The following is a 19,676-nucleotide window of genomic DNA, read 5'->3' on the forward strand; positions in this document are numbered from 1 at the left end:
TATTTTTTACAGCTAATTCGGAGTAATGTCCAAAACACGCTTATTGCTCTAAGTCTAAGGGCAATAAGAATCCTTTTGTGGGATAGGCTTATGTCCAATATCTTTATTTCAATAAAATGCATCTTTGTTTCTCACTTCGAGCAAATATTCTTTTATTGTTTCCATTTCATTCATAATCATACTATACAAATAAATATTCTTAGATTCTTTTATTCTTTGGATCTACTTTCGTCCCTATAACAGGTCTTCAGATATCAATACTATGAGCGACACCACTATTGACTCAGAACCTCCTTTTGAGCAAGATATGTGTCCAGATTAAACTTCAAGACTTTAGAGATAACTGAGACTGTAGCTTATCTCCTGATTTGTTAAAGATGGGAGAACAAGATTCTACCTTACACAGAATCAATGGAAGCCATGGCCTTTCTCTATGCGGGGCACATATGTCATAGGGTCGATCTCACCTAAGGTTTTTTGACAGTCATCTTTATGGTCATCAATTACCTCACTAAGTAGGCAGAAGCTGCTTCATATGCCAATGTCGCAAAGTCAATAGTCTGCGAATTCTTGAAAATCATATGTCAGTATAAAATGCCAAAAAGGAACATATCTGACAATGCACTAAAATTGAACAACGACGCAATCTCAGAAGTTTGCAGTCTGTTCAAGGTTAACACATTTCGCCCCAAAATGCACGGTGTAGTGAGAGCAAAAACAAAACAAAAAAAGAGAGGAAAAACTGCTACCGGGGTAACACATTGGCTTATCGCAGTTTTGCTCATTGAGGTCAAGATTCCTTCTCTCCAAGTGTTGGATTAGATCCCGATTGAAGAAAAATGTTCAAAGTTATCTGTCTTGGTCAAATGCACCAAAAAAAACAAAAGACGTGAGCTCACCAAAGAAGGTTCGCCCTAGAGAGTTCCATGAAGGAGACCTAACATCGAAGAAAATCTTCTCTATACAAAAAGGACTTTAGAAGAAAGAGGATATCAAACTGAAAAGAACCTTATGTGGAAGCTTTATCGGGAGAAGTGTTGATTTCGACCAGAAAGGATAGTAAGGACTTACCTGATCCTACGAGTGCGAATTCAACCAAAGAATGTTCAAAAAAAAAAACAAACAAAAAATAAGAAAAGAAAAAGAAAATAAAATAAAAAAAGAAGAAAAAGAAAAGAAAAAGAAAAATGAGAGGCCAAGGTGAAAACCCGCAAAGGGCGCCTTGAGACCAAAGGGGTTTTGAATTGAAAACCCAGGAATGGGCAGTTCAAATTTTGATCAAAGGTGAGGCATGCAGTGGCCTTGTCCTCTTTGAATTAGCAAGAAGGCGAGACGCTACATCTCGGTGCATCAACAAAGTCTTTTAAGACTTCTAGACACATATCAAGTTCAAAAGGATCCTCAAGAAGCTTATGCAGAGAAGCTTATGTTGCAATATCTGGGCACCTGCTTTCATCTTATTCATTTCGTTTCTTAGCAAAATTTTCTATCTTGATTAATTTATTCATTTCGAGCTTTGCTCTCAATAAAATTTCATCTTATCCATTGTGATAATCTTATTCATTTCGTATCTTAGCAAAATTTTCTATCTTAATTGATTTTGAGCTTTGTTCTCAATAAAATTTCATCTTATCCATTGTGATAATCCTTTTCATCTTATTCATTTTGAGTCTTAGCAAAATTCGCTATTTTGATTAATTTATTTGTTTAGAGCTCTGCTCTCAATAAAATTTCATCTTTCCCATTGTGATAATCTTTTTCAAGTATTTTCTATTGAAATAAAGATTAATTGGCTGTTAATATTCAAGCAAAAGGAGTTTTGCATATTACTCTAGAAGTTTCTAAATAATACAGGAACCTGAAACAGAACTGTTGTTTAGAGCACACCAAGTTTAAAGGTTGAAATGTCTAAGAAGGAAAAGTCTAAATTAAGACTATCCTTTCAGATTTTGTTGTTCATACATGGATTGAACAAAACGACAAAATGTCGTTTTGGTGACAAAGCTTCAATGAACAAATGAGCAATGATCACCGAGTGATAAAAAGAGGTTTCTTGGAAGAGAAAGTCCTACAATTGTGCATAAATATTTGGTACAACACCTTGGGAATGGTGTAGGAGACCAAAGGGATTCAGATCCTGTATCCCTAAATTATAGTGGGAGAGGATTGAGAAAGAGCCAGATTTTATACTCAGTGGAAGGAAGATGGCTCGAATTTTATGTCCCAAAATTACAGTGGACTTAACCTTGAAGATAAGAGCGGATTGAACTTTGAAGATTACAGTGGGGGGCAATCCGGCTAAGTAAAAGATGAGTGTTACCAGCAGAGCAAGATAGCATTCTGACGTGTTGGCAATAAAACCTTATTGAACAACGGGCAATGACAACCCTAACATTAAAAAGGGATCATTCTCATGACATTCTGCATTCATGCAAATATAATTCCCACACACCTAGTTAGGAGTATTTGATTCGTTCTGATTATAACATCCTAATCATTAGGCATAAATAGGTTCATAAAATGGACTTTACAGGTCATGTTCCTTAGAGAACAGATCAATAAAGTTACCCATACCCATGTTCCTTAGAGAACAGATCAATAAAGTTACCCATACCCCTGAAGTTGCAGTGGGATGGATTGAAGTCATCATATCAAGTTCTATCTCCCTGAAATTGCAAAGGAGTAGACTAGAAGCAACATATCTTGTCTTCCTGTACTGGCAGTGAAGCAGATCGAAGACACAAGCCTGAACTCCCTGAGTTTACAGCAGAGCAAACTAAAAGCAGCAGATCTTGTCTTCCTGTACCGACAGCGAAGCAGATCAAACACACAATCCTGACCTCCCTGAGTTTACAGCGGAGCAGACTAAAAGCAACAGATCTTGTCTTCCTGTACTGGCAGTGAAGCGGATCAAAAAACTAATCTTAGCTCCCTAAAGTTGCAGTGGAGTAGATTGAAGAAACCAATCCTATCTTCCTGAAGTTACAGTGAAGCGGATTAAAATGATGGATCTTATCTCTCTGAAGTTGCAATAGAGCATATCGCATCAGACTTTATTTTCTTAAAGATGCAGTAAAACAGATTAAAGCTAAAACGTCGAATCTTGCTTCCCTGACATCGTAATTAAAAAGATTGAAGCCACAACGGCGAATCTTACCTTCCCTAGCAGTGTAGTGAAACAGATTGAAGTTATAACGACGAATCTTATTTCCCCGATATTGCAGTTAAATAGATTGAAGCTACAACAGTTAATCTTACTTCCCTGGCGAATAGATCTTATCTCTCTGAAGTTGCAGTAGAGCAGATCACATCCAATCTTATCCCCCTAAATTTGCAGTGGGGTAGGTTGAAGTTACTAGTTCTATCTTCCTGAAGTTGCAGTGAAGCAGATTAAAAGGACAGATCTTATCTCTCTGAAGTTGCAGTAGAGCAGATCGCATCCAGTCTTATCTCTCTGAAGTTGCAGTAGAGCAGATCACATCCAGTCTTATCTCTCTGAAGTTGCAGTAGAGCAAATCATATGAAGTCTCATTTCCCTGAAGTTGCAGTGGAGCAGACTGAAGATAGCAAATCTTATCTCTCTGAAGTTGCAGTAGAGCAGATTAAAGCTATAAATAACAGATCCTATCTCTCTGAAGTTGCAGTAGAGTAGATCATCTCAAACCTTATCTCCCTGAAGTTACACTGGAGCAGATTAAAACCACGAACCCTATACCTCTGAAGTTGCAGTAGGTTGGATTAAATCTACCACAACAAGTCTTATCTCCCTGAAGTTGCAGTGGAACAGACTAAAACCACAAATCTAGTCCCCCTGAAGTCGCCGCAAGGAAGATTGAAGCTACAAGTCATATCTCTGAAGTGCAGTGGAGTGGATTGAAGCGACAAGACACAGTGGACTTGAATAAGGCTACTTGAAAAGGAGAAGCGTCAAAAAAAGTTGAGACTCGGCGAGACTGGGCAAAATTGGTCTTTCTTAGTCTTTGCTCTGTTATCGTTACACGATAACGAGCAAAGAGGGGCAGTTGTACAGCCCAATTTTGCCCAGGCAAAAAAAATTATTACAAATGGCCCAATAATCCGAAGCCCAATAGACCCAAAACAATTAGTCAAACTAGGGTTTCAGCTTTTCTGAAACCCTAGGTGCCGCACGTCCCTAACTCTACTGGCCACCGCGCACTGCCACCACCGCCACTGTTCCATCGCCACCTGCTCCACCTGTAAAACAAGCAAACACGCAACCAAGCAGAAGGAAACAAAAGAAAAAGAAAAAACAAGTCCTATATTTTTTTAAGAGCCGAACTTCATTCTTGTAAAATGGGGGAATTTTGATTCTTTTTTTCTTCTTTTTCTCTTGGCTATAAAGCCGAATATGCTGTAAGCCGGGGGGATCTCTCCTTTTTTTTAAGAATATTTCAGAAAATAAAAAAAAACGTTTAAGCTGATTTCTATTTTTTGTTTTAGATTTATTTTTTTATTTTATTTTCAGTTTTATTTCTGTGTATATAAACAAAAACGAAAAGGAAGAAGAACATACCGAAATCGCCGTGCAAGTGTCGTCGCCGGAGTCCTTCTTCAGGTCACCGAAAGTAGACGGGGAAGGAGGCGTTTGAGGTCTCTTCCCACGGCCCTAAAGTCATGAAAACTCAGTCTTCAAATGGCCCGTGAAGTAGGGTTGAAAAATCCAGTTTTTTTGGTGCTCAGGCCACCGCCTACGGCGGGGACGTGGCGGAGCCATGGTGGCCGACACGGCGGCACCTAATCGAGGCTATGGGTCTGAAAAGGGGGAGTTGAGAGAAAATCTCTCTGTTTTTTTTTAAAGGGATGAAAGTGATTTTTTTATAATTTTTTTGTATTTAAAGAAGAATGAAACGATGACGTTTTGCAACTAGGGTTCATGAGCCAAAACGTTTTGACCCTGACCCGCGCGGTGACCCGACCCTGGGGGAGGATCCGCGTGTTTTCATTAGAAGGGCTAATCACACCTTTAGCCCTTCCGCTTTTTTAATGTTTTTTAATTAGGTATTTCTAAATTTTTAATTTTTACCCCGTTATTTTATTGCGATTTCAATTCGGTCCATCCTTAAACGACGTCGTTTTGGGGAAAATGGATAATTCCCATTCTGGTCCCTTCATGTTGGGCGCGCGTTCAGGAAGATCCTCATTTTATTTTATTTACAGATTTGCCCCAAAGTTTTGTTTTTAATTCGAACCAGTCCTTATTTTGTTATTTTATTAATTGATTCAGTTTTTTTATTTTCCTCATTATTATGCTATTATCTTTGTATTATTATTGTTATTATATTTTGTTTATTTATCTAGTTTAAATATTATTAATCATATTATTATTATTATTATTATTATTTATTCATTTATACCTTTAATATTTTAGATGAATATATATAGATACTTTTTATATACATACATGCTCGTATATATATATATATATATTAAAATTTATATACATATATATCTTTTATGCTTTATAATTTGAAATACATATATATATATACTTTTAATATACATACGTGCGCACAATTTGCGTTTCATATATTTATATGTTTTACATATTTTATAACTTTAAAATACTTTATATACACGCATACGTTTTTCTAATATACATATATATATGTACACATGTTTTATAATGTATATACATATCTTTCATAATTTATAATTCTAAAATATACATATACATATATTCTTTATAATATATACGTACCTTTTAAATTATCATAAATATATATTTTATATATACACATATTTTAATATATATATGTACATATACACACTTGCACATTTTGTATTTCGTAATTTTAAATACATACATACATATATTCTTCGTATTTTATAACTTTATGTATATATACATACTTACATATATTTTATATTTTATAATTTTAAATATATACACATACATGTATTTCTTTTTACCCTTTTTATTCTTTTCATATATTTATTTATTTATTTATTTATTTACATGTCCACTATTATCATCATTATTTTTTTAATGCTTCAGTTTTATTTGTTTATTTACTTGATATTGTGTATACATGATTGATTTGTTTTGTATCTTTTATTATTTTTCTTATTTATTACTTTTGCTCGTGCTATTTATATTTACATTATCATAATTGTCATTCCATTACGTCAATTTTTACCCAGATTCAAAAAAAGAAATTTTAAAAATATAAGTAATACTCGGTATTTGGGATCTTCGAGAGAATCGAGCCCTAACGTATTGGGTTCCGATTTTCTTCGTTGAATCTAAATAATCGAGACTACTCTTTTTTATAAAATAAATAAATAAAAGCTCGTTATCGGGAATTTAATATGTTGTGTCCTAACGCATTGGATATGACACGTTGTTTTCTTGAGACGAGGATTTTCAAAATAATAATAAAATAAATAAAGACAATATTCAATGTTTAATATTTTGAGAAATCGTGCCCTAACGTATTGGGTTGCAAATTTTTCACGTGACTTAAACAATTGAATACCCTTTTAAATTTTATTGTGCAAGTTTTCAGCTAAGCTCATTTCTGAAGAGGTAAAATATCGTGCCCTAACTCATTGGGTGTGACATTTTCTCTTTCTGAAATGAGAGGGTCTTAACGAGTAACTTGATTTATATAAGTTTTAAAACAAAGGATCGTATTTTAAATTTCTTCAAAGTTTTCAATTTTCGTCACTAAGACATTAATTAATCAGCTAGGTACCAATTTTGGGCGTTACGAGGGTGCTAATTCTTCCTCGTATGTAACCACTCTCGAACCTGTTTTCTGAATTTCGTGGACCAAAATCGTTGTTTTAATAAAATTAAATCATTTATTAAAAACAACCACTTTTCGAGGTGACCCGATCACACCTCATCAAAAAGGATTAGTGGCGACTCCCGTTTTCGTTTTCGTTTTCAAAATTCAAGTCGACCTCGTTTTATCAAAAAAAATGGTGTCAACAATAATCATATCTGTTTTTTTTATCTAATGCCTATAACTACCCATAGCCCTTCTCAACCCATAAATAAGAGGATAATGCGTTTCAGTGCACTCGAACACATGTTCTCCTACATTGACAATAATACTTATGCCAATCGATTTAAGACTCAATCGACAAGTAAATAGATTTGTATATTTTCAATTTTACACTCAACTAGCGTGTTTACATATATCATATTGATAAAACAATATAACTAAAAAGTTTGAATTTTTTTAGTAAAGAAGAAAAATTCTATGGATTATCCGAAACATAAGGTTGGGTGGTATCTCCATCCCACAAGTTCTATGCTATTCTTACTTTTTTACTTTTTACATGCAAATGAGTGATGGTTGGCTTATTCCAGTTTTGACTCCACCAACCTTTATCACTCTCTATAAATAATGTCTCACCCTCTCTATTGTGCTTCAACAGCCACCAAAAACTATAGGAAAAATAACCAATTTACTCTCTCTGCGTCGGCTGTCCTATGCCATTCAATTTTTGAAAGGCAGCGCAGAGAGAGGTCCACTATTTATTTTATTCTTTTCATTTATTGGGGAAATAAATATGGCAGTTCTTAGATTTTGTTTTGTGCCTGTTCTAGCGGCTCTCGCTATTGGTATGATTGCCTCTTCTGTTACTGTTCAAGCCCAGTCCCCCGCCCTTGCCCCTACCCTTGCCCCCACCACCAACGACGGTTTGTTCTCTCCCTCTATTATTTTATTTAAATATGACTTTTGACAATAAATTCCATTTTTATTTATCAATGTTCATAAAATGAATTAACTTTGTTTAATGTGGAGGAACAGGAACATCGATTGACCAAGGGGTTGCATGTGTATTGATGCTGGTGGCATTGTTGCTTACATACATGATTCATGTCGCTGACTTATGCTTCAACTTTTGAGCCATTTGTTAGATTATCAAATTTCTAGGGAGAGGGGGGATATGCTGGATGATTTGTAACTATGCTTGTATAAGTTTAGGCAAACTCTTGTTGGCTTTTTCCCGTGGATAATTTGATGACTTCAATTTTATTATGTTTAGTGGCATTCTCATAATCATTTCTCAATTACTTCTTTGCTTATTAATCTTCCATTTTAGCATTCTCTCGATGCGACGCTTCTCGGTTATCTCCTCATAAATATGGTCAATATGGGTTTCTTGCATTTGCCAAGAACATGCAAAAAGAAAAAAAAATGAGATCCATCTACCAAAGCAATAAGATGTAACAATATAATATGTTTGTTATTTTGGTTATACTAAACTCGTGTTTTTTGGTGTGTTAATTTTAAATTTTGTTAATAAGGTTACAATGGTTTTGATTTTGCTCATATTATTTATACATTTTAATTATATGAATTGTAGCTTCATTTGGTATTATTTTTCTTATGCTAATTTGTCTATGGTATTGAGTATATTGTTCTAGTCATTCCTTTACTATTTATTATTAATCCACCTTAGTATTATTGAGGTGTTGTCAAGGCATGTTAAGTTATTTATTGATTCAACTATTGTACAAATTGCTAAATTGAGCTACAGATTATTGTAAAAAAATGAATGATTAATTGAGCGGGTTACTTCGGCGACCACTGTGACACTCTAGATCCGATTGAACTTTCAAGTCAAGTTTGAGGTGTTACAATCTTAATGTCAAAGTCAAGTTTATTCAGTTCTAGGTCTAAACCGAGTTAGTGTAGATAGAAATTCTAGTGTACATGCCAATTAGGAACTTTGAATTGTGAGACTTTGATGTTGTTTTTTCTTACATGCCACCAATGGTGATTTACAGTGGCAAAACTAGGGGGCTGGTAGGGGCCCGACCCCCCTAAAATAAAATTTTTTTCGTATGGTCCCTTTTAAATTTTAAATTAGTAAAAATAAAATTATGCTTTAGCCCTCCTAAAAATATAAAATTTTGATTTAATCCTTTAAAAATTATAAAGATATAGTCTATTAAAATAATGAAATTGCATTTTTCTTATCGTAAAAATTACAATTTAAATTGATTTGGGAAGAATAAAGGAAATGATCAGCAAATGGATAGTATAAACAACCCCTACCAAACGAATGACACCAACATCTTATTGTAAATAGCTTAAACAATTTATAATTTGGATGAAAAGACGCATAGCTTGGTGAAATATGCAATTGTAACTATTGGAAAGCCAAATAATATGATTTTTTTAGTGAGAATTGTCAGTCACATTTCTTTGTTGTATTTCTTGGTGATCTATAAATAATGAAAGATTAGAGAATTCTTCAATATTGCTAACTGCAGAATCCGTAAAAGATTTGTTGTACACTAGGTTGTCTGGAAGCAAATAACTTAATTCGCTGTGCTTGAAAGTCGCTTTGATGCACTCTCATGCAACTTGTAACCCCAGTCCATGATATATATTCATTCTGAGGTAGCCATCTTCTGCCCAAACTCAAATCCCAGTTAAAATATTATTAAGCCCTTGGGTATTTCTCTCTGTGAAATACGTTAAGGCCCAGTCAATAATGGGCCAGGATGCTTATGTGGATCTCCCCAATGAGCCATAGTTATCCAAAATGAAGGGTCCAAATGAAGCTAATGATGTAGGGGAAAGATAAGTGGGACCACAGGGCGATGGCTCGTGACAGCCGAAGCTTCAAAGAAAAAACAATGGAAAAGAAATGGGTGAGCTGGATGTAAAGGGTCTGGGGACCAGGGACCAGGACCCTTGCCTTAGCCCAGCCTACTTGCACTGAACGAGGAGATGGAACACCGTTAGCCTGACATTACGTGTACGGCCATGATTGAGTTTCGTTATTTCAAAACAAAAATCTTCTGGATTGTTTTTCTTTTTTTCTTGAATGTCTCCAAAGTTGTGGAATTTTGTGCCCTTTCGCTCCCTAACATGACCTCTTACTGCTTCAAAGACCAATGCTTCCTTTAAGAGACCGCAGTGGTCAATAAATATGGAACCCTTTCTTTTCTTGATAAACTAGAAAAGAAAAGATTTGGAGAAAATTTGGTTTTCCTTTAATGATCATTAGCCCCCCCGCCCCCTCCCCGGCCCTCAAGTAAATCACATACCCACAAGAAAAAAGACCCATGAACTTGAGACTTTTACCGTCTCTATTCATCAATAGGGGAAAGCTCAAGGGGCAACAAAATCTTAGTTGTAGGTCTCTCTCTCTCTCTCTCTCTCTCTCTCTCTCTCTGCCACCCAGGAAAAAAAAATCCGTCATAAATGCCTGCAAATCTATCACCCTAATCGCCCAAAATCTACCAGATAATGACATCTCTTTTCTCACTTTTTCAGAACCCCAACTGCTTGCTTGAGTTATAAAAAAAACCTGTTCCAAGTTCTAGACATTGTGAGGCAATGAGACTAGAAAACCTAGAAACAAAACATTACATCAACAAAGAAACAGACATTGTGGCCTGGGATTTATAGAAGAGCATATTTTGTCATGTTAGGGAGTATAGTGTAACTATTCTAGAATAATGACAATTTTTATTTAATAAAAAAATTCAGCTCTTTTCATGAGACATGAGGTCTATGAAACATCAGTTAGTATACTCTTTTTTCCCCTGGTGCTACAAGGGTTCAGAGAGAGCTAACAATGCCAAAATCTTATGACATTTGTTTGTACTGCTCCATTTTATGGTTGGACCACAATTTGATGATACATTTCATCACTCAAAGCATTGAAAACTGTTTCAAGGCTCAATGTGTTGGATTATGGGGTGAGTGGGTGTGTTTGATTAAAAGCCCACATGATGATCAAGTGTTGAGTAATGATGCCAGTTTTGGCCCAAAAAATGATGATCAACTTTGATTTGCTAAATGTCACCCACAGACAAAACACTAGGAGAAAGGGACCCAGATGTTGAAATGCCATATGGCGGAGGGGGTCTCTCTCATCATTTTCTATCAAAGTCTCAAACTGTAATACTTAAACTGTAATTCTAGCGTAGGAGATAAAATTGAAGTCACACTATGATTCATCTCGTTATAGCTATAAAATGAAATGAAAAATAATAATTAACATTTTGTATACTTGCTTACAAGTAAAATTATGTAGTCCAATATTGAGACATACTACAACTCGAAAAAATTTGAAGCCCATTGGGTCCGATGCATTCGACTTGGTGAATGATAGAGTTTTAAGGTTCAGACCCTAAACCAACAGGGAACACTAGAATTAGGAAAAGAAAAAACATGGTTAGCGCATAACCCATTACTTTCTAACATCTTTGAAAGGTGCTTGTACTGTCTAGCTAGGGGTACACCAAGATCAACAATTCAGTAGGACAAAACTATATCTGTATGTATGGAACTTCCTTTGTAATTCATGAATCCACCACACTCCATGCACATATTTAAATCAGATTTAGAATAAATTATGATTATAGGACAAGTTATAATGTAATAATTAGATTACACACTATCAAAATTTGTACAATCTAATATATTTATGGAGTTTGACACCACGTGTGCACTGCAGATAATAAGAATCTAAAGTAAGGTAAAAAAAACCTTTTCCCATATTATTAAGAAAAAAATATAAAATAAAACAACTTAGCCTTTTGAAATGTTCTTATCACGTGCCTTCACGAAAACAAACATATAAGCATGATACAGCATAAAACACGTACCCAAACTCGTCCGTCACCGTTACTGTGACGGATATGTTTAATATTCTTAACTTCACTCATAACAATATTAATTAAACAAAGAGAAGAAAAAAATTGCCGATATTTTCAGTTCCCGCCGATACAAAACTTGCCGCAAAACTGGCATTAAACGAGAAAAAGGAAGGACCACTCTCTCAAATGGCTAAAATAGAATCCGCCCCGAACAAATCCCCGATATCTTGGAAGTGATCATCGACATGTTGCCAACTGGAGAAGCCTCCACCAAATTCGAACTCGAAATCCTCACACGAACTAAAAAATCCATTATCGAAATCATCTTTCAAAAAACTCGTATCGTCGTCGAACAAATCCGGTACTGAACTAAATATGTCACTTGGAATAGAGAATGGGTTGCTGGAGAAATCCGACACGTGTTCTCTGGATATGCAGCAAGAATCCTCCCGAGGTTCGCTCTCGATTTCTCGAGATTCTTTGACGCTTTGCGGCGAATCGACTTCGTCGGTCGAAAGCGAAGGACAACGAAGAACGGAGGTTGGGGAGCAAATATTGGTGGTGGTGGTGTGGGATTCTTCCACGGAGTTGTACTCTGAGCTGGATAACGGCTTTTGACTGTTTTTGTCTTGCAGTGATTTTTGCTGGGGAGTGGTAAAGTTAGTGAGCGCGTCGGGACCACGCAGCTGAATAGCCGCGTTGTCGTACACCATTGCTGCTTCTTCGGCGGTGTCATAGGTACCCAACCATAACCGTACACGCCTTAGCGGGTCCCTGATCTCAGCCGCCCATTTTCCCCAAGGCCGTTGCCTTACTCCTCTGAATTTCTTCCCGGCTGGTAATACCTTAGCGGAGGACGCTTTTGCTACAGAAACAGCCGCCGGCCTTTTTCGAGAATTCCTGGACAAAGTCGACGATTTACTTCTGAAAGCAGCGTCGTTTTGGGCGGGACATGATGATGAACCGATAGTTATCTCGTTCACGAATTTCTTGACTCTTCGGGTTGTTTGTTCTTCGTCTTCGTCGCTGGAGGAATCAGTGGCGTCAGCATCAGTAACTGATATCCGAACAATGCGAGGCTTCATTTCTGGTTGGTTTTCGACTTTGACATTTAACGGTGGTGAAAGGAGCTTGGTTTGATTGCGATGTTCTGTGTATTTGATTGAAGAAACAGAACAATGATCCATTCTGTTTTTTTTCGATTTTGCCTTATTGGTGTATTTGCAGGTTTTCAACTTCTATCACTTGGTCTCATTGAGAGAGAGTGGGAAGGGTAGTCAAATAAAAGCGGAGGGAAAAGAAGGGATTCCTTTGAGACTTGACCCCAGGAGAATAAAGGGCTAAAAAGGAAAGCTGAACAATGAACACGTTAATGAGAAGCTTGAAATGAAGAGAAGCCCACCATTAATCTGTTAAAAGTTTTACTCAAAAGTACTTAAGAGCACGAGAAATTTCAAGGAAAGTTATCCCCAAAAAAACAATAGTGCGCTTAAACAAGCAGTACGGAAAGCACCCCGATGGCAAAAACCAGTAGTTGTGAGAGAACGGAGCGAAGTAAAAGAAGAAAAGAAAGAAAACTGTAGGTAAAAGTTGCAGAGGATAAAAGAAAAAGGGAAGATGCCGCGAACCAAAAAAAAAACCACTAGACAGTGCCTTTTCTTAGTCACTTGACAGAGCACAGACTTGCTATTTTGGGTAACTTTCAAAACCAAATCCTAAAAGAAACAAAGAACACAAATTGCTTTCTGATGATATACAGTACTTTCTCCAGGAAACATAAAGAAAAAGAAAAGTCTTAAAAGAAAGAAAGGGAAAGGGAAAAGAAAAAGGAAAAGGAAAAAGAACACAAAGAGGAGTGAAGAATAGCTCTTTTGATAGATAAGAGAGTAAAAGGACAGAAAAAATGAAGCAGAGATTTGAGGCATATACCGAAAGTTGAGCTATTTTATAGGACCAGCCGTAATTGGCTCAAGGTTAAAATGCCATATATTTTATTTATTTATTCATTTTTAAAAAAAAGTTGTTAGAGAAAGGGCGGGGACATATCGGCGATGATGAGATTCCGGCAGAAAACAGAAAGATCCAACGGGAAGGGTGAACCGGGGGGAATGCTGACTAGGTGTCTAGGTGTTGTCCAAAAAAGATTTAATCTTGAAATCAGAGATTCAGGTCACGTGACACCAGACACTCGGGTCAGTCCACTCCTCTCCCTTTGACTAAAATTAGAACCGGTAGTTAATGATTATTAACACCCACTCCTACCTTTAATTGCCTCCATAATTCCTTAGTTGATCTTCCGTTTTTTTACCTTGTGTAGGCATTTTCGTCATTTTATGACTGCCAGAGGTGGTTAGATTACAGCTGCTGCAGACCAAGCCGTTATACAGCTGGGAAATTTTACTACAACTGAGACTAACGTGGGAGGCAACCTTGAAGTTGGCGCTATTTTTTTTTACCTTCTTATTTAATGACCACGCTGTGATGTGTATGGAGGGTATTTTTTCGAATGTATTCAAGCACAGTGTGAGGTTGAAACGTGTCTTGTATTTATTATTATTTCTTTGAGTAGCCCCGAGTTTTGATTGGCTCCAACAACTTGTTCTGCCGACAGTAAATATTAGCCGTCAGATGAAACACAGGGTCAATTTATCTAATTAGCAACGCATCATTAAATAATAGGATAAATTTCACTAAGCTCATTAAACTATTAATAACTTTATGTTTTGATTACTCAATTTTAAAAAATTATAAAATGGTCATTTAACTATGCAAAAGTTTTCATTTAAGTCGTTAGACTATTAAATTCGTTGTCGTATAACATTTTATGTTTGCATTGCGTGCATCAATCGAAATATCTCATTTCCCTTCTTTTCCACAGTTTAGTTTCTTTTTTGGAACAACTTTAAACATCACGAATTATTCCTTGATCTCTGACGCTAACTGTCAAATCTACTTGGATTTAGCATATATTTTTCTACTCTTTGATGGGTACTAATTTACCATACCAATTGTCAAATTGCTACTTGTAGCTTGCTAGCTAGACTTTAAAAAAATATTAAAGCCCAATGACTTAAATAAAATTTTTTGAATAGTTAAGTGACTTAAATGAAATTTTTTGAATAGTTTAATGACTATTTTGTAACTTTTTAAAATTGAGTGATCAAAATGTAAACTTACAAATAATTTAGTGACCTCGGATATAATTAAACCCTAAAAAATAACAATAATATTTGGTGTTTTTACTATATAGATTTAATGTACACCGTTTTAATTAGATCACGCGACGATGAATCACATTTTCCTTTTTCTTCTTTTTACCGATTAGGAGAATTTAAGGTAAATAAAGACTGGAATTTACTGAGTTTCTCTGTTTGTCGGGGACAATTATTTATTTGAACGTTGTTTTCTCGTGTTCTTTTCTCTCTGTTTGAATTGAGAAATTTAGATGAGTTTCACGCTAATATATATATATATATATATATATATATATATATATATGCTGAAAAGAAAATATTTGAGAAAGTATGCTGAATTTTTCTAAATTTATCGATCTACGCTGTTTTTTTTAACAAAAAAAAAAACATGTTTTACTGGGTGCGTTTTCATTGTCGTGTCAGTGAAAACGTGTCTTACAAAACATTCTTTCATTGAAAATTGACATATTAGGTTTTTTTTGTTAGGTGGTTAAGTGTTAGTGTTTTTAGCTTAAGCCTTGGGTTTGATTCCTCTCCTGCTCACATTTGTATTTTTTATTTTATGTTGTTTAAAGTTTTTTTTAATTAATATTTTTAACACATTAGCTCATTTAATTAGATGGCTAGATAATTATGATTTTATCTTTGAGGCCTAAGTTCAATTCTTCTTATAAGCATTTTAATATGTATTTTTTAATATTGTTTCAAGCTTTTTTTTAATTAGTGTTTATAATTAATAAATATATTGTTTATAAGTTTTTTTATTTATTTTTAATTCATATTTGTAAATAATTATTGCAAATATTGAATCCCATGTGATGGCCTTATGGTCAAGGGTGTTTATTGGCCCAAGTGTGACTTGGGTTCAAGTTATGTTAGTTGCATTGGTTATTCGGGCTTTGCCCTGTTATTGTAAATCACAAAAAAAAAATTATTGCAAATATCATTATTTTTAGTAAATATATTTTTATATGTGTAATATTTATTTTCAATCCATATCATAAGTGTAGTAAATTGACATATTATATATTTTTGTATGTGTATTTGAAATATTTCACATATAAAAAATTTGAATATCATACTCACAATGTAGATGAAAATAATGATATTTTACATATTTTAAATAATAATGATATTTGAAATATTATTTGATATTATAATATTAGAAATCACCATACCCCCACAATATAGGCGGAGAAAAGAAATATTTTACATATAAATATTATATATAAATAAGAATATATCTAAAGAATTAGTTGATGTTTTTAAAAAATAATTACATATTTATTATTTGATTTTATAAATAAAAGAATTATCAATTAAAAATAAAAAACTTGAAAACTGTTATAAAATAAAGAAAGATGAAAAGAATAAAGAAAATATGAAAGCAATAAAGAATGTACTTTGTTGATCAAATGGATGATTACAATACACTCGACAAAAAGTGGGACCTCTAACCACATTCAAGTTTTAACTCTACAAAAAAAATCATATTACGAACTTTGGAAATTTTCACAATGAGCGGCGCTGAATCTTTGTCCGACGATCGGATTGGCGAGGGAGAGGACTCCACCGCTGATCGTAATACCAAAAAAGTTTGGTTTAAGGATGGAAGTGATGACTCTTTGGCAAATATGGTGGTTGACTCGTCCCCGGTAAGCGGAGTTTCATGGAAAGATAAACTCTTGGGAGGATCGGTTTCTAACTCTCTTGATGGTGCCGCTAATCTTGATTTAGCGTTTGAAGGTGGGGATATTCGTAGATCCAACCTTAATGGTATTCCTGCCACTGACTTCTCAGATCGCATTAGCAAAATCTTGATCAAGGGAATGGAGTTCACCGTGGTGGTCAAGTTGCTTGGGCACAATATAGGCTATGGGGCTTTGTATAATCGTATCACTAGTCTCTAGAAACCTACACAATTCTTTCCCCTAATGGATGTTGCAAATGGATATTATCTTATTCGTTTCCAAAGTAAGGTCGATTATGATGCGGCGCTAACACAAGGTCCCTGAATAGTGTTTCGACATTATCTCATAGTCCAATTGTGGACAGTGGATTTTGACCCATCAAGACCATTCCCATGCGGTGTGTTGGCCTGGATTCACTTTCCAGGTCTGTCGGAATTCCTGTACTAGAAAAAGATCTTAGAGGAGATTGGAAGTTTGGTTGGAAGAGTGATTAAACTTGATATTAAAATAGACAACTGGGAAAAGGGACAATTCACCCGAATGGCTATTTTTGTCGATTTAGAAAAACCGCTTACCTCTCAAGTGCTTGTTAATGGCTGACTCCAACATGTGGAATTTGAGGCATTACCCGATGTATGTTTCTCGTGTGGTAAATATGGACACCTTAAGAATTTATATCCTTCTTCTTTGACAGATCAGAGCAGTCACGGCGGTGAAGAAATTCCCAAGAGTTCTTTGAGTAGTGAAACAGCTTCGGCGAAGAAGAGGGATGCTCTACCGACGATAGGAGAAGCCTTTGGCCCATGGATGGTGGTTGAGCATAAATCTCGGTGCAAACAGTAAGGGATTAGTGTACAATAAACAAAAATTTTGGAAGGAAATCCAGTGGGTTCTCAATTTGAAAAGCTATTTTCCATGGATTCTGAATATCTAACGTCGGAGTTGGAGGCACCTTTTAAGGTTCTTGGAACGACTAGGTTTATTCAAGGAGATTTCATCAAAAACCTAAAAGGAAAGGAAATAGAAAAAGGGTCTGGATCTATGGTTGTGGTTAATTTGGGTAAAGGTCTGTCGGGCTGTGTTGATGATTGTGGGCCAAGTATAAAATCTAGGTCTTTGGGGGATAATAACACAGGATAGGAGTTAGGATTAAAAGCCCATGTCTCACCGCGGGTCGGTGATATGACTTCCGAAAATTTTAGGCCATATTCAACTTTGGGCCTTCGACAAAAGTGTAATGGGTCTCCGTTGGAATGTTTTGGATTACAGCCGATTGCGGGCCAGATTTCAAATTCTTATAATTTGGGCTTAGAGGGTGCAACAGGTATTAAGAATAAAGACCCAACAATTCTTATTTCCTTTTCAAATGATAAGGCTACCTCTTTACATTCGAATCCCACTTTCGAAAAGCATCCTAAGGCTAAAGTGGGTCTAATTTCTAATGCTCTTAACCCTAAAAAGCATATTGTTATTACTTTCCAAGAGAAGTTGGATAATAAATCCAAACCAAAGATGCATGCAAACCCTTCAAATATTCCTAAAGGCCATGGTGCTGAGAGTAGAAAAGGAAATGGACATAGTAGGAAATCTTTATTTAAATCTATTCGTGAGCGTGAGGGGAATTCAAACCTGCCAGTAGTTCATGAGTCTCCCTCCCAGAAGCTCTAGGCTCTATGGAAGAGCTCATTAGTGTGCAAGCTGGAATTTCTATAGATAAACCAGACGTCAAATCTGGTAGTGTCTGAGCTACTAATATCTTTTACAACGTTAGTCGTTTTTTCATATTTATTTTATTTATAAATTTGCTATCTTTTCTTGGAATTGTCAGGGATGTTCGAGTTCTAAATTTGTTAGAGTCTTCCGGGAATATAATCAAGAGTATAGACCAGATTTGATCAGTCTTTTAGAAACTAAGGTTAGTGGTGAGAAAGCGTATTTGGTTATTGCTAAGCTCAGTTTTTACAATTCTCATCATGTAGAAGCAATCAATTTTTCAGGAGGTATCTGGACTTGGTGGAAGGATTCGGTTAGTGTGGAGGTGCTCCAAAGTCATCCCCAATTTGTCTTAGCCAAAATTACTGACAGTTCCTTTCGGCAGCCTTTTTTGGTTTCTTTTCTATATGGTGGTCCTAATAGTTAGAAAAGGAAACATCAATGGGACGCTTTGCAAACTTCTATTTCGTTGGATTGGTCCCCGTGGGTGGCAATTGGTGACTTTAATGCCATACTTTCCTCTAGTGAGAAAAAAGGAGGACAAGTTTTAAGGAAAATGTGTCATTTCTTTGGTAATTTTATGGATTTCGCCCAACTTCAAGATTTAGGTTTCCAGGGGTCGCAGTTCACTTGGCAAAAAGGGGGAATTGTTGAGCGTTTGAACAGGGCTATTTGCAATACTGCTTGGAACACAAATTTTCTGAACTCAATGGTAACCAATTTACCTCAGCTCAAATTTGACCACAAAACTCTAAATTGTCTCTTTTTCCTGAGGTTCATTATTTGAAAGGGCGTCCGTTCAGATTTTTAGCCGATTCATTGAACATCCATCCTTTTCAGACTTTGTTAAAGAGAAATGGATGATGTTTGCGAGCATGTCATCCTTACATTCTAAGTTCACTGATCGAGTTAAGATTTGAAACAAAGAGGTTTATGGTCATATTTTTACTCATAAAAAACTTCTATCTCGTAAACTAGAACATATTAAGATTGAACGAGATAGAACTAACTCAGAGTTTCTTAAGCAAGTTGAGATGGATGGGAGAGAGGAATTGGAGAATGTGCTTCATCATGAAGAGATTCTTTAGCGACAAAAAATACGTTGTGACTAGTTGGTTTTGGGAGATCGCAACACAAAATTATTTTACTCACGCACGTTGAGAAGACGTAAACAAAATAGAATTACTACTTTAAAAATGGCTTGGGAGAGTGGATTATGGATGATGATTAATTGAAGCTTGAAGCGGTTAATTTTTACTCCAATCTGTATGGCGAGCATCCTAGGCCAAGGAGAGATTTCCCATTTGTTGCTTTCTCGTGCCTTAAAGATGAGGATTTTAATATTCTCAACAAAAAATGTTGGATAGGGAAATTAAAGCCGCTCTTTTTGATATGGCACCCTTGAAGGCTCTAGAGAGTGATGATTTTCATGCATTGTTTTATCAAAGTCAACTGGATCATGTTGGTACCTCGGTCTGT

The 19,676-nt window shown here is 35.6% G+C and overlaps 1 protein-coding gene and 1 long non-coding RNA gene across 2 annotated transcripts; one reads left to right on the forward strand and one right to left on the reverse strand.

The window, feature by feature from the left end:
• The first annotated feature begins 7,403 nt into the window (after positions 1-7,403).
• On the forward strand, positions 7,404-8,036 carry LOC105793623 (uncharacterized). The gene is made up of 2 exons (XR_001133514.2): positions 7,404-7,672; positions 7,785-8,036. It is a non-coding gene; the product is annotated as an uncharacterized LOC105793623 (long non-coding RNA).
• A 3,438-nt stretch (positions 8,037-11,474) lies between these two features.
• LOC105791368 (ethylene-responsive transcription factor CRF2) lies at positions 11,475-13,507 on the reverse strand. The gene has a single exon (XM_012619413.2). The coding sequence runs from the start codon at positions 12,784-12,786 to the stop codon at positions 11,782-11,784; it is 1,005 nt and encodes a 334-aa protein (XP_012474867.1). The 5' UTR covers positions 12,787-13,507; the 3' UTR covers positions 11,475-11,781.
• Positions 13,508-19,676: the final 6,169 nt, after the last annotated feature.

This window comes from Gossypium raimondii, chromosome 8, assembly GCF_025698545.1.
Source record: "Gossypium raimondii isolate GPD5lz chromosome 8, ASM2569854v1, whole genome shotgun sequence".
Lineage (NCBI taxonomy): Eukaryota > Viridiplantae > Streptophyta > Magnoliopsida > Malvales > Malvaceae > Gossypium > Gossypium raimondii.

Bases quoted from the DNA above. Each gene is read 5' to 3' on its own strand.
- LOC105791368 (XM_012619413.2), bottom strand. From the start codon at position 12,786: ATGGATCATTGTTCTGTTTCTTCAATCAAATACACAGAACATCGCAAT.